This window comes from Asparagus officinalis, chromosome 1 (assembly GCF_001876935.1).
Source record: "Asparagus officinalis chromosome 1, Aspof.V1, whole genome shotgun sequence".
Taxonomy (NCBI): domain Eukaryota; kingdom Viridiplantae; phylum Streptophyta; class Magnoliopsida; order Asparagales; family Asparagaceae; genus Asparagus; species Asparagus officinalis.
The window spans coordinates 6,864,084-6,880,405 of record NC_033794.1 but is presented as its reverse complement, the minus strand read 5'-3'; the positions used below and the strand labels follow the sequence as shown (position 1 = coordinate 6,880,405).

The following is a 16,322-nucleotide window of genomic DNA, read 5'->3' as shown; positions in this document are numbered from 1 at the left end:
GCGTTTGTGCTACAGTAACAAATGCTATAGTAATTTATTATAGCATAAATAGTAAATCTTAGATCTTCCCACTAGTATAGAAGAATAAATATGAGTAAGACTCCTACCAACTTAAGTTGATGTCTACCAAACTTCCTAGCCACTCATTTATTAATATAAAAAACATTTTCATATCATACAAGGATCCCTAGTCAATATGAGTGGTTAAAAAATTTGGTGAACAACTTTTTACTATCTACTTAAGTTGACACAAGTTTTGCTCGAATAAATATAGCATGAACATTAATTTTTTTTGAATGCTCATTTTAAAATATGGCAGAGTAGAAGAGGTTGGAGCCCGAGATTATACGGGCCTGGAGCCACCAGACCTCACCAAGGCCCATGTGCCCCACCAACAAAATGCCTATTGTTTTGTCTTATTCGCCGTATCACTTTAACCTAAACAGCGCGAGAGAGGATAAAAAACTCGCAGGCGACCGACCACTGAAGGACCTCTGAAAAAAAAACGAGGGAGCGTTTTCTTCCAATTTCGATCTGAGATATCTCGACGAACTCCGGCCAATGTAAGCTATACTCAATCCTTCACCCTTTGATCGTAGATATTCGGTTTCTATTGTAATTATTTACCTCTCCCTTGATTTAGCATCAAGATCTAGGGTTTTCAGTATAATGGACTACAGTTTGTTGATGATAGAGTTTACGACTGTAATATTTACGTTTCTTAGTCCTGATGGCTTGATGTTGATGGTATCCGTTGGGATTATTAGGGATTTTTTTGGTGAAAATTTCTGAATCTTCACAGTGCTGGCAAATCATACTCTCTTTAAAAGCATGAGTTCTGAAAAATCTTTCGACAGACGGAAATACCCCTTCAAATACTAATCCATTAAGTAAGTAAGAAAGAGTAAGTTGATAAATTGATGAATTCATATTGGATATACATAGTATGAAGACAGTGATATAGTTTAAATTAAAATGTAAACCTGAATGAAATTATTAAATGTCAAATTTACAAATGCCTACAAGATGAAGAGCGCATATACAAAAACGAAACAAATTAACGAGTCAATTAATGCCTGCCCCAAAGCCTAGGGCTGAGCATGGTTCGGTCCAAACCGAAAAAACTGACCGAACCGACCCGAAAAAATTGGTTTTATGAGTAGGGCGGTTCGGGTTGGTTTGAAAACTTTTCAACCCGAACCGATCGAATATAGTACAATACTACCCATTCTGATCTCAAACAAACTCATTTTCTGAACCATTATGGGTTAAAAACAATATCATTATATCAGTGTTTAATGCTTCATAATCTCCTACTTTGTTGATATCTTTTTTCTTTAACACAGTTTGTTGTTTGATAAGAAGTTTGATGAAGTTAGAACCGAACAAACCGAACCGCACCGAACCGACTTACAACAGTTCGGTTCAGTTTTGAATTATAGGCGGTTCGGTTCGGTTATTCAAATTTTGGTAAAAACCGAATAGAACCGACCGTTGCACACCCCTACCCAAAGGTCGAACCCAGGAACAACGCAGACCTACAAATGTACGTTTCATCAAACAAATTAAAGAGACAAAAGTCATTCTCAAAATTATTAAAAAGGAAAATTAAAATAAATATTTGCAATCTGAGGACACAACATGGCGATCTCTCACCGACTAAAATTCAAATAGTTCACGGTATTGTATAATTAGTTTCAAAGTTTAATTATACTATTATTATTTAAATAGAACTCTATTTATAATTGTTATCCTCTCACATGCAACATCACATAGCAATATATATAAGCCAATGAATTACAACAATTTTCATAGCACGTTCATCTCCTTCTATAGCCTATAGGTATGTGTCCTTGTTATTTTCTTCTTATTAGATTAGATTAGATTATTTTAAAGTAATTAATTGTATTGTTTATTTAATATTTTTTTATATTAAGAAATAACAATAATTTTCACATCACTTTTATCTATTTTCTTCTTATTAGATTAGATTATTTTAAAATAATTACTTATATTCTATATTTGATTTTTTTAGATCAGAAATTATAACAATTATCATAACACTTTCATCTCTTTCAACAAGTGTATGTCTTTGTTATTTTTTTCTTATTAGATTAGATTATAAGATTAGATTAAATTGTTTAAAAATAATGAATTATAAAATTACAATAATTTTCATATCACTTTCATCTATTTTCTTCTTATTAGATTAGGTATAAATACTTTTGGAAATAGAAGATATTACACGTTATAGATCCAAATTTGCATATGATATGAATTCTTATTTAGAAGCCACAATTAATGTTTTTAAATTAAATTTGGAGTAAAAATAAAATTAAAACAGGCTTCAAGTTCATCGTACGTTGCTTTGTAGAAAAATGCACCTTAACCTGAAAATTAGAAAAAACATGCCGTTGTTATGGACGGGATTCCTTTTTGTTCTCTGACATACAAATATGATTAGGATCAGAGGTTTTGTTAAGATATCTAACTCGAGGAAAGTTATAGTTATGTTGACAGGTATGTGAATTCTCTCTCAATATAATATCTTTAAAAACCAAGTCATAAACAACATGCTATCATGAAAAATGGTTCCATTCCATTCCAGCTAGTATTCTCTAGTAATTTTAGTTACTTTTTTCTATATATCTTTTGGCTTGCACTTTACTTTTCAAACAAAATTAGCTGAAGGTCGATATAACTTTTTGTAGCTACATTGGTACTCTTAAACTTCGGACTAGGGGTGCTAAACCGTATCCGTATTCAAGGAAATATCTGTAACTTTATACGTTAGGATATATATATGGTTACTCAAATCTATAACCGATAGGATATGGTTACAGATATGGTTTTGTAGTGAAATATCCGTATCCGTATCCGAAATATCCGAATACATATTAGTCATACTCTTACGATAGTTTCAATTCTTAGATTATGAATTTGTGATTAATTTTGATGATCAGGATGTCTAATCTTAACTTTTTAATTATAATGAACATATTAACGAACTCTTTTGTATCACATGAACTATGTTTTTCTCCATACTATCTAGTTTTCTTATATCCGTTTTGTATCCGCATGCATATCCGCTCCTATATCCGTATGTATATCTGTAACCGTAACCGATTTTAGCAGATATGGTTATGAATTTTTCTTACCGAGGTATATCAGTATCCGTATCCGTATCTGTATCCGAGATGAGTAAGCGGATACGAATATGGTAAGCATCATATCCGAGCCGTATCCGGACCGAGTGCACCCCTACTTCGGACCGATGCCTGCTCAGAAGATAGAAACAGGCCCCCAAGATGCGGTTCATGATGTATCAATGGACTACTACGGCAAGCGTCTAGCAACCGCTTCTTCCGACACCACTATCAAAATCATCGGCATGAGTGCCTCCTCTCACCACCCCCTCGCTATGCTACCCTGACTGGCCACCAGGGCCCAGTCTGGCAGGCTGCATGGGCCCACCCCAAGTTTGGTTTCGTTCTTGCCTCTTGCAGCTCTGACGTTGTTGTGTGATCATATGGAAAGAAGGAAACAAGCCTGAAGAATGGATTCAAGCCCACATTGTCACCGAGCACAAGTCTGTCAATTCCATAGCTTGGGCTCCTCATGAGCTCGGCCTCTGCTTGGCTTGTGGATCATCAGATGGTAACATTTCAGTCCTCACTTCAAGATCAGACGGAGGGTGGGACACCACTAAGATCGGTCAGGCACAGTTGATGGTGCGCTTGTGAGTTCAGGCCAGTTCAATACTGTGCAAAAGATCGTTTATGGTGGGTGTGATAACACTGTTAAGGTGTGGAAGTTAGATAACGGTGGTTGGAGGTTGGAGTGGTTTCCCGCACTCCACATGCATTCAGACTGGGTGAGAGATGTGGCGTGGGCGCGAAACTTAGGCCTTCCGAAGTCTACTATAGCCAGCGCGTCTCAAGATGGGACGGTGGTTATATGGACGGTGGCGAAAGAAGGCGATCAGTGGGAGGGTAAGGTTTTATGTGATTTCAAAACTCCGGTGTGGAGGGTTTCGTGGTCGTTGACAGGGAATATTATGGCTGTGGCCGATGGAAACAATAATGCGACTTTGTGGAAGGAGGCAGGTGACAGACGGTTGAGCCATAACGGGTTCAGAGTCGTCATCGATGTATTTTTTCCTTTTCCTTTTCCTTTGATCTTTTGGACATATAATCGGTGATTTCAGTTTCAATCCTTTGATCTTTTGGACATATAATCGGTGATTTCAGTTTCAAGTAATCGTATTATCTTTGCTTTTGTCGCGCCTTGCTGACAGGAAAGTTTCATGTTTACTTTTTGCAGGTTTGGTTGGTAGGAAGTTTTTGTTGTTCTTTCTTGTGTTTGCTGCTATATCTTTGCGTGCTTAGAGAATGGATCCTCGTCAACTTCCCAAGTTCTGGGTGGATATTCTTTTTTATCATCCTTTGCTTATAGGAAAATTTCATAACGCTCCTCTTTCGTATGTTCTCTGTTTAGTGTTGCTTTTTGTGCGTTGTTATATCCTTATTTATACGCTTAGAAATGAGGAATGTTAGTGTGATGGATTCTTTGGTGTTATCGTATTTAACTTGAGGCTATGTGTGTTCCTGTCTTTCAACAACTTGTTGAATCTACATAAACGGTAGAAATTAAGCAGACTGTAATTAGGGAAAAGAATATGAAACAGAAATCTCGAAGCGCCAATACATAGTTACTAATACACTGACTGTATTTTCCCAACATTTTATCCATCACTTTCTCATATTGAAATCGAGGAGCTCCATCCGGATCATCGTACTCAAGCATGGGCTATCACAGCTAAGAGAGGCTACATCAAGTTCATATAGATCCTTGAACTGCATCCACTTTCAGCTTTTAGCTCCTAGCCGTGCTGAAATGTAAATAATCACCTGGATTCAAGGATGTTAGGTTGCTATTCGATCATAGTAACTTGCTACATAACTAAAGGTAACGAGAAACAACACGTTATCTCCTCGCCCCCTTGCCTCAGCAATCATTTCTCACAGTATCCCTTAATAGTTCGATTAATCGTCATGTACCAAAAACATGATCATGCTGTAATTTTTCATCTATAATGTCTGGAAGCTAACGCATAAAGAGAGCATCTCGCAGAAGCTACTAGGGTTTACAACAAGCTGAAAACGTTTTTAGGCAAAACTATAGGGTACATTAGAAACCGGAAACTACAGCTCAATAGTGAAGCTTCAGAGCACAAAACTTGGACATGCTAGCTGACATGACATGGAACTACCTCTAGTTCTGAATAAGCCACCTTTTTAAATTCTTGGAGCTGCAGATAAGACATTTAGCATTACTTCAGGGTGAGCTGATGGGGGGAAAAAGGGGGGAGGGGGAGAGAGAGAGAGAGAAGAAACTGATAAATGGAGAAACTATTAGAAATAACACATTTAGCTCACCTCCGCCAATAGTTGCTTCAGGTAAGCGTTCAATTGAGTACTTGTGTTGAGTAATGTACATGATGGGCACTCCAGGAATCTATCAAAAAGAACATAATGTTCATGCACTCCCAATAAAAATAGCCAGAAAATCTCAAACATAATAAACTATATATTACACACCTTGCGTATCCTTCGTTTCAAGTCTCTATCACATGTCGCAACAATATAGCACTTGTGCTGTCAAGGCAAAGGACATTATCTATCAGTGGGCATGTACAAGCAAAACATTAAGCTTTGTTTATCGAAAAGTTACAACTAGTAAAATAAGAATTCGTTTAAAAATAGGACTAGGAAGAAGGTCTATATTACTGTGGCCAAAAACAGTGAGAGAGATTCCTTCAATACACGGCTTTGGTAAATGAAGAACACTATCAACGTGCAATTCTCCATGTAAGCAACACTTAGCAGAGGTGTATAATAAGTTATTAAATAAAAGTAATTTTCTCAATTCCCCACTTCAACCAAAAAAATAGTAAGTTTTTCCAGATGCTCATCTCACTTCCATACAACTTTAGCTTATCCCTACATGTTAGCTAACAAAAACTGGCTAAACATAATACTGTTCCCTAAGAATCAAAGACCATATATGGCTCTCACGACTTTACTCTCAAATATGGAGGAAATGTGTCAAGTGATTAGAATGTGTTCATTTAGCAAAAGTAATTTTCATACTGTACTACCTGAGTGACTCTGTCAACAATGCAATCATCAGCATAAGTTCCTTTATGGATGCATGGTAGCCGGTCAAACCTAGGATCCTTGGCAATCCTGTAACAAACCAATGAATAACTCAGTCATAGCAAAAGGAAATATATGCACTTGCGGAAATGATACTAAGGACCAATGCAATATGAAAAGGGCAACACCAATAGCTTCAACTAGAAAACTGCATAACCACAGCCACAAGTCCCATGAAAACAAATCATCTTTGAAATCAAAATCTTGGTTAAAGGAGACTGAAAGAAACCTTAAAGCTACCCTATATTTCTGTCCCAATTTTTCAAGCTCAGCCATGACACAGTCCGTGATACAGGGAGTGCCTAAATAAGCAAATGACAGTAAGATTGGCATCAGCAATTAATTATTAATAAGACATAAAGCCAAGCAAAGCAAAGCAAAGCAAAATGAAGGTAAGGAACAAGTATGGTAATAAAATACAAACTGAGTTTATCTTCCAACTCACATTTTGCATACAGACAGTCCATCATTCCTTTCTCCAGATCCAACTACACGTAAAGTCAGATCCCTTGAGTAATTAGTAATCACATATTTTAAGATTTAATAGAGTAATCAAATACTGGCAATAACATCAAATATATTTGGAGGAAGTGATTATTTCTAAACTTTATGCACACGGCCCCTGAAAAATTGTTTACTTTGTTAATAAACTTCTGTTGTTTATCGATGAACATACCTAAAGTCATGCATATCTATATCGTAGAGGAGCATTCTGCCGAACTCATTAACATATTTCATCCACAACCACATGAGCTTAAGCTACACTAAGTAACTAAGATTATCGAGAAAGCTTAATAATATGTGGGTGGATGTAGAAATCTAAATGCCGTAGACAAATATTGATAGATATATATGTTCATATGCTGAAGTTATCACATTGTAAGAGAAAATTTGTTCCTGTTAAAATCAAAGGTAATAGCTTGGTCCATTAAGCGCACTTCTTTTTTCTTTTTGATATAACGTTCCTGGCAACTATTTTCGTTGACAAATACTGATCTTATTCAGTCGAACATTTTAGTATTCATATTTATCATACATAGAATCAGAAATTCGTGAATAATTATCCTCTTTTACTCAAGAAGGGTCATCTTTAAGTATTCATCTGTCAGATAATGCCGCACAAAAAAGGGTTATTATCTACCTGCCATTCACCAAAATTATTACCTTGTACCAAACCGGAAATCCAAACCAATGATAAAACATGTGTTCATGATACAAGTCAAAGATATTCACTACAGAAGAAGGAAGAAACATAAACACCTTATTTTGGATGGAGAAGTTGATGAAGTTGGTATCCACAATGACTCGATAAGGAGGTCCAAGAGCAGTGTTATACTTGAAGAACAAAGCCGAAGAAACACTCGGCCTATCCACAACAACAATAACAACAACAACAACAACTTACTAAAATGCCTTCTTTTTAATGAAAAGCGATTGAGCAACCAAGAAGAATGATACTATATAAATTACACGTTTCGAGGGAGTTTCTCTTTGTCAAGATCCTTCTTCTTCGGATTCAGGACCTCCTCTTTGTACCTGAATGAATCAAATAATTATATTAAGCTGTTATTAGATTAAAACGAATTGAATCATGAATAGGGTAAGGACTGTAGTATCTCACTTGCGAAGGGTTTTGGAGCTGACCAGGCTCTTCACTGTTGCAAATTTGGGACCTTTCTTCGCCTTTCCCATCTTTCACTGCAAAATCATCAAAATTCCTATTAGGGTTTTACTAGGTGCGCGCTCGAATCTTGTTCGTATCGGCAAAAAACCATCGAAAGCTATCTCTCTCTAAAAACTACCAATCGCCAAACAAGACCCCAAAACAATGAAAAGAATGGTGAGAGGTAGGGATGTTAAATGGGTGGGTTTGGGTGTTAAATGGGCGGGCCATAAATGGGCGGACATGTTTTGCCCATTTACCCATTTATGGCCCATTTAATATTTTCTAAATGGGCGGGTTTTTACCCGCCCATTTAATAAACGGGCCGCCCAATTGCCCATTTAACTATAGTAGCTATATGTATATAATACTTTTGGGGTGTTTTTTGTAAACTTTTAGGGAGCTTTTTGTAAACTATTGTGGGCTTTTTGCAAACTTTTTGGGGGCTTTTTGCTAACTTGTTGGGGCTTTTGATAAAATACTAACAAAGATAGGAACATAACCAAAGATAAACAAACAAAGGCAAACAAGTTCACGATTGAAACATTTACAAGCATGGATAAAAGTACAGATCTCACACATTTGCAAAATTAACTTCAAATTTCCAAACCAAAAACCAAAAGATCAATAACAACAATATTGCGAGAATATTTAAATGAATTAAGATAGAAAACACAAGGTATGCAAGGATCTGTATAAGATCAATAACTTGATATAAATGCCATCATAACTACCAGCAACACGATCACGATTAGTAAAGACAATCTACTTAATTACTTGATAAACTAGAAGAGTAGTAAGTTCGTCTATAAACAAAATAGTAGCACAACCATAGTCCACTTATTTCCCATCTTTCAAATGTTCAGACATGAACAGGATCATGACAGAAGAAAGAAAAGACCAGGAAACAAACATAACACTCAGTTGGACTCAATAGCAACATTAAAAGTACTGCAGCAAGCCTCATATGTGCGTCTTCATAGAAAGGGTTAGAATCCTAAATCACCATAGAGACCTCAATATTTCACAATTCTTCACAATACACGCGACGAATCCCCTTGCTGACAGAACAAAAGGTAATATAAGTCCTGTAAAAATGTGCTTTCAGACCAAAGTTGCAATATGTAATATACATATTTTTTTGGAAGAAAATATACCACGTCAGATGACAGAACAAACCCAATTGGAATAGCTTCACAAGCATGTCCACAATGCCAAATTAGAATCTCAAACATTTTGATAAGTAGCATTGCACTTTACTAAGAATTGTGAACCCATATTTCTGGCATGTTTCCACTTGCAAGCCAATGATTATACATAATACTTCCTAAATCTGCTCTAAATTGAAACCACTCGTTTGATGTCCCCATGGATGTTATTGTTTCAACTTCATTCTTTTCATTTTGTTCTCCTTCTTCCACCTCATATTCTTCTAGCTTATCAATTTCAAATGGATCATTTTTCAATTCAGTTCTAATAAAGTTATATAGCAAACACATAATAAAGTGGCACAAAATAATATAAAAGCAGTAATTGGTTGGTGTAATAATTCATATGTCGCTAATAATATAACAAGAAACAGCAAGTTCTTGATCAACTACATACAAATAAAATAAATTCATTCAAGCCTACCCTAATTTAGCTACAAAAAAATAACTTCACACAAAAAAATACTATCAAATTGTTGTTTTCAGATTATTTGATTAATCATTTTTTGTTTCTCCCAGAAAACCAAAAACAGTTAACTTTGTCCCCCTAAGATGAATCATAGAATCTGCTAAACCTATGCAGCTGAGTCACAAATAAGAAACTCGCGACTATATCGCAAATTGATCAATTTTGCATAAATAAACCCAAACTTCTCAATTACACGCCAAATTCACTCCCAAAAAAAAAGAACTAACTAAATTAGAAAAGCGACCAAGGCATAAGAATACCATTATGGGACTGAGATTACATCTTAATTTGAACTAACTAGACATGCCCGGATCATAAATCGAATAACTAAACGTACAAAAAAAAACACAGGAATCGCATCAAAGGAAAGATGGAAAAAGGAAGTTAAAAAGGAGCTCACACATCTGAGAGGAGGCGAGAGAGATGAGGCGACGTCTCGCCGCCTCAAAGCTCGAAGCATCACCGACGTTGCCATCACCGGAGGTTTCTAGTCTCTGATTTTGATCTATTTATGCAATCTCCTTGTTTAATGGAAGGCAATTCAAATACCCACTATTGCAAACTTTATTTTTACTACATTTCTATATAGATAATAGACAAAGGCACAATTTTAATTCAAGAATAGCATTATATCTTCAAGAATCTATCATAATTTTGTGCAAATTATGCCAAACTTGATTAGAATAGACTCTAGTTTAGAAAAAATAAGAACAATTTAAACAAATCAACTGAACTTCATGAAAAGAAAACTATATAACACTAACATAAAAATAAAATAAAAATAGTATGCATTAGAAAGATTAATACCAACAAATGCACTGCTCTTCTTATATTGTCCAAGTAAGATGTAAAGGAAAAAACCAAAGCACATACTGTAATAAAATATATAAAGTATGCGCTAATCTTGGTGTTTGGCAACCAACCACTAGACAAACTAATGAAAGAGGGGGGGGAGGGGAAGGGGGGGGGATCAACCATTAGATAAGCCATTGTTGGAGAATAAACAAATGAAGACATTGATCTCCTTAAATTTAATTGTGCGTTAACTGTAAAGTCTGTAATTAATCACCAAACAAATTTAAATGTTATATATCTACAAACTGAAATATCTTGCAAACTGGTAAGGCTGCAGTAACGCTTCATTTATCTTATCCGCACAATGTCATAGTCCACACACTTACACTACACTTTAACCATATAGCTAGAATATCTTTGAGGGTGCGTAAAAGCTTAGAACACTAACACAGAGAATCTATTTGTCAAAATCAAACTATATCATGAATCAGGATAAGTTCAACAAGAATGATACTTCAGGGTTCTCTATCTGTGATTAACCCTTCTTATTAAAAACAAAGGCAAAATGAACTTCAAAGTGTGAGCATATATCATCTCAGAGCAATGGCTTGCCTATGCTCACCACAACAAGTAACGGCTACATTTATACATCACCATTAGATGACTCTTGGGTAGTTGAAACTAACAAATTATATTGATCGTCATGTCTACATTTATACATCACCATTAGATGACTCTTGGGTAGTTGAAACTAACAAATTATATTGATCGTCATGTGAACATTTTTATTGCAGGTACGTGTCAGCAAAAATTTGTTTGCCTAAAGAACTCATTGGATGATCATGGGAAGCATCATATTTAATATTGAAATTAAAAATTTGTTTAGGTCCAATTTGTGTAAAAAAAATTCTAAATACATTTTTGGCCACCAATTTGAGTTCACGCAGATTCGAAGAAGGTTTTAAGGGCCTCTTACACTTTCCCAACAATTTGAAAAAATCCATCTATTTACTCAAATAATAAATATTCTTTCGTTTGTTCCCCTTGTCTATTGATAAGTCTTATTTCATGAAAATTAAACTAGAAATCAAAAGGAGGGGAAAAGAAGATTCTAGCTTACCCTTTGATGACCAAGATTGCAGTTGAAGATGACCAAGAGAGCTCGCGGACGAGGGCGGCTAGGGCTTCGGGATTGACTCCGCGATCGCAGAGGGAGATGATGAGGGAGAGAGTGATGCCGGGGCGGAGGCGGAGGCGGCGTCGGAGGCGGAGGAGGAGGCGGAGGCGGCGTCGGAGGAGGAGGCGGAGGAGGAGGGATCAATGAGGAACTCAGCCGCCAGAGAGAAAGAGGAAGAGATCGACGGGTGACGGGTTCTAGGTTTTTCTTTTGGGAACGCGGGCGGGCAAATGGGCAAATATACACCGTCCATTTAGTACCCGTTTAACATGGATTAAAATGAACCCGTCCAATTAGACCCATTTAATTAAATGAGTTGGTTTTAAACGGGCTAAGTAATAGATGGGCCGGGTGGATAAATGAGTATGAGCAGAAATTGCCTTCCCTAGTGAGAGATAGAAATAAACTACCTCTGAGATGAAGAAGACAAAGAGATAGCCGGAAAAGTCTCGTCTTTGATGGAATTGGCCGCTGATGCCGTCTGCGGCGAAAGGAGGGATAGTTTCTGTGGAGGCGGTAAGCTAGGGCTGGGATTTTGGGTTTTGAAGGGAAAACAGACGGGACTCACTATTTTGCATCAGACCCTCACATTATTGAAATTGCTATCTGGTCCCTCAAATATTATTATTTGAAAGAAGTATCTCTTTTATTTATTCTCAGTTCAAATTGCTAGCCCAATATATGCTAATTATTAACCGCGTATGGTGAATTATACTTCTATCTGGATAAACCAGAAAAATATCAAAATAGTTAAAAAAAGACTTTAGGGACGGTAAGTGGCTCGGATGGTTGGGAGGTTCTAGTATAGCTCCCAAAGTTTGGGTTCGATTCCATTATCGAAAAAAATTAAATCATACTCCCTTTAAAAGCACGAGTTCGGGAAAACCTTTCTATGGTCAGTATTACACTTAGCTTTTTTGAATATTACATTGTTATCCTAATCTATTCTAATTTTAATTATATCTTATCTAATTCCACGTGAACTATTTATAGGTCAACAATTTTTAAAAAATTATTTTGAATATTTCACTTAAATCTTAATCTATCCAAATACTAATTATATCCTATATTAACTCCATATGAACTACCTATAGCTCAAAAATATAGAAAAAATAAGATTAAGAAATTATACGCAGATAACATATTATAATACATGAAGTGTTATAAAAAAACCCAAAAGTTTCAAAAATTACATATAATAGCATTAAAAGTTTAAAATTACACAAAACACCTTGACTTTTTTAAACTTAAAAACAAACATTATATCTAAAATTTTAAAACTTATAATTAACACCCTCAACATTTTTAAAATTGTAGAAATAACCTTAAAAGTTTAAAGGCTTAGTTACATTTATATACCCTAGGTTTTATAAATTTTATAATTTTTATAAATTTGACCGATATAACGACATCATATAGTTGAGTTGCACGTGCAATACACGTGGTTAAATATCATAATTATTTAAATTAATAAAATAGAATAAAAATAATAAATTAATTTTTTTTATGGGCTTGATGATCAACTCAATAATCTCTCTCTCAAATAAAACATTGTCATTATTTCCTTCAACCCAGACTGTGACCACGTGATTTACTATTTATGAGTTATAAACACGTTGATCTAGTATAACATCTCTGTTTATTAGTGTCTTGAAGTCTTTAAAAGATGGATGATCATTCAATTCGCGAATGAATTTTACATATAAATTTACTTGCAATATGCCCATTAAACTTTTAGTTGTAGTTTGATTCATATTCATATTAACTTTTAGTTGTGGTTTCACTTATATTTACATTATCTGATATTCTCATTCAATTTTATAGCTCATTCTCCAAACCATAGAAGTAAAACTGAAAGTATGAAGAATTATTTTCTTGTGAAAATAAAGCGAGGAGATTATGATATATTTTGACATGTGCTCTAAATTTTTTTTTATGCAAGGTCTTTATCAAATATTGTCACAAACGATGTGAATAAAAAATATCATTATAACTCACTTGCCTAGGACAATTGTATTGTATAAAGAACATGTAACTAATCTAGAATATCTACATATGCTAACTGGATTTTGTCGTTGTGAGAGCAAAATGTTAGAGGCTCGTATTCAAACTTTTTGGCTCTACAGAAAATACAAGAATTTGGAGTGTATATCTTATATATCGTAAGAACATACTGGTTCATGAAGAATTTTTCCTAATAACGATATTATTACAACGATCCTACTATTGAGTATTAAATTAATTTCATTATAGAAGATTATATGACCCTTTTTAATAAATTATAATATATATATATATATTTATGATATAATAGTATATCCATACTTATTTACGTAGCAATACGGATAGGTACTATATAAAGTATATTATATAGTATTATATATATAGTATTATCTATGAGTAGGTATATAGAATAAGTCATGTTCCTATATTAATACTGGGATCTGGAATCTTGATGCTTATGGCATTAGTACGTTGGGTCTGCCACCAATAAATTATACTTAATTATATCTGTAGTTGGTGGTAGTTTGTCTTTAACGGTAGCCAACTTAGATTGCAAATGGCCAATTAGCATTTCATTCTTTAGTCCTAATACTCACACATCTTTTCTAATGTAAGTCCTCTTTGCTAATTACATCAAATTGACTATATTTAGTTTTTATAATATCAGAGTTAAGATATTCTCTTTGTTGAAAAAGTTGACATGAATGTTCCTTAATATATAATAGTATATATATAATTATAAATAGTATAATGATATTATATTATATAATATATATATAATATAATATATATATATAATAATATATATATATTATATATATATAAATATAGTATAGCAATAGTATATACTTTAGTTCCACTCAAACATTGGTTTGAAGTCATTTAGAGTGAGATTCTTTTTATGCTAGAATGGTGATATAGTGATTACACAATCTTAAAGTCAAAGAAGAAATTTACACTAAAAAAAACTATTGATCAAGAGACATAGAAATTCATGATCTATAGTGAGGTCATTATTTAACGCGACTGATTATAAATTCATGATACTTATTAAATTTATATTTGCTTTATATCTCAAAGGGATTACCATTAGGCACATAGAAATTTAAAATTAGTAAAAAAAATAACCTCAAAGTTACAAAAATTATAAAAACTCTCTCAAAAGTAAAAAAGTATTAAAAAATTCTAAAATTTTAAAACTTATAAGTGGTACACATCAAATCTAAAAATTATTAACAGATTGCTAAAAATTTAAAATTTTTAAAGGGCAACCCAAAATTTTAGTAATTATAAAAATACCTTCAAATTTCAAAGTTACGAAAAATATTCTAACATTTAAAAATTTATCACCAATACATGAAACATAAAAATTATAAGTGCCCAACTTAAAATTTAAATTTTTTATAAAATACTATCAAAGTTTAAAAAGTTACAAAACATACCCTCAAAAGTTCAAATCACAAAAAACTGAAATTTGGCAAAGAAAAAAGGAAATGTTTGATATTATTACATTAAGATATAGTAGGTTAGCATTAATTGATTATAATGTATAAATAATTATCTCTAATGTTGATAATATTTATTTATAAAGTAAAAAAATACAAGGAATTATTTATGGAGAAACTATCAAAAAGTTCAGAGATATCCTTTAAAGGAACTAAATTGTTTTTATTTCAAATGGAGAAGTGAAAGAAATAAACTAAAAATTCAGAAACATTCATGAATTACCTGAATTGACATTGATAAAAAGCATATTGAGCAAAGAAGCACTAACCGAGTTCTCCTTGAAGAACATATTGAACAATTATGTTCTAATTAAAAAAACATTATTCATGAAAAGTACAAGAAAAATTAGTAAGTACTTATAAATTTTCATAATTTGTTCTAAAAATTCTGAAGGAATCATAAACTTAATATATAATTCCATATAAATAATATTGCAATAGAAACTAAAGTGAAGGCATTAATCAACTACATTGCGAGATATAATAAACTAAATAAGATGAGAAAAATCACTATAATAGACTAAAAATATGCACATTATACTTAGTTATCATAGTGTAAGTAAAAAAAAAATTGATATTTTTCTTTTCACTATATAGTGGCACGACTCTACAAATATCCTTATATGGGGATATGACTACCAATGAAAGATCAAATTTTAAGAACATGATCAAAGATAAGTATGTAATAGTATTGTCAGATTTTAAGATCTTTAAATATGAATGTAACATATTTTACAACTTAAATTCTTATTAAAGACCACTAAATATAAAATTCATCTTATACCTGTCTCAAATTTGTATGAAAGATATGTATATCATCGTAAATCGTGTTAATAATATATCAACTTATTGAAGAAATAAGAGATAGATAAGCAAACCAAGCAAACATCCATATAACACGATAAAGAAAAAATATTACACTTTAAAGATAATATGCATGGCTTATTCAGAACAAGCTGCTAAAACAAAAGCATCTCCATCAAGGCTCTTTATAAATACAACACAAATTTAAATTATTTAATATTTTTAAAAATAGCTTAATGTTTTGAGTAAATCAGGAATCTTTAGAAGTGATTTTCATGAACTCTTTTAATTTTTTTTATATGGTTATGTGAATGCTTTTATCATATAAAAGTGAACTAGGGTTAGCATTAATATTTATTTTATGATTTTTTTTCTAAAGTCTATCAATGACTAGTAACAAAATTTATATTATCTTTAGTTTCATTCTAGCCCACTTTTAATTAATCATCTTATCTTATTGGCTTTAAGTATTCATCCTT

The 16,322-nt window shown here is 33.3% G+C and overlaps 2 protein-coding genes across 2 annotated transcripts; one reads left to right on the top strand and one right to left on the bottom strand.

Annotated features, from left to right (window-relative positions):
- Window positions 465–4,278, top strand: LOC109847610 (protein transport protein SEC13 homolog B-like). The gene is given in 5 exon segments (XM_020416845.1): window positions 465–563; window positions 3,136–3,403; window positions 3,406–3,519; window positions 3,522–3,717; window positions 3,720–4,278. Coding segments are annotated over 4 exon segments (978 nt in total). The 5' UTR covers window positions 465–563; window positions 3,136–3,217; the 3' UTR covers window positions 4,202–4,278.
- LOC109847617 (rRNA-processing protein FCF1 homolog) lies at window positions 4,916–11,632 on the bottom strand. Its single transcript, XM_020416852.1, has 10 exons — window positions 11,474–11,632; window positions 7,840–7,916; window positions 7,689–7,754; window positions 7,479–7,584; window positions 6,664–6,706; window positions 6,448–6,520; window positions 6,161–6,248; window positions 5,601–5,657; window positions 5,439–5,517; window positions 4,916–5,311 (listed from the first exon to the last, which is right to left on the bottom strand). The coding sequence occupies exons 2-10, from the start codon at window positions 7,908–7,910 to the stop codon at window positions 5,298–5,300; spliced, it is 597 nt and encodes a 198-aa protein (XP_020272441.1). The 5' UTR covers window positions 7,911–7,916; window positions 11,474–11,632; the 3' UTR covers window positions 4,916–5,297.

What these genes read in the sequence shown, in the direction of transcription:
- LOC109847617 (XM_020416852.1), bottom strand. Translation starts at nt 7,910, where the DNA reads ATGGGAAAGGCGAAGAAAGGTCCCAAATTTGCAACAGTGAAGAGCCTG. An exon ending in GGACTGTCTGTATGCAAAAT is followed by an intron (nt 6,521 to 6,663) that starts GTGAGTTGGAAG and finishes TTGCTTATTTAG; the next exon opens with GCACTCCCTGTATCACGGAC. An exon ending in AAATATAGGGTAGCTTTAAG is followed by an intron (nt 6,249 to 6,447) that starts GTTTCTTTCAGT and finishes GGTTTGTTACAG; the next exon opens with GATTGCCAAGGATCCTAGGT.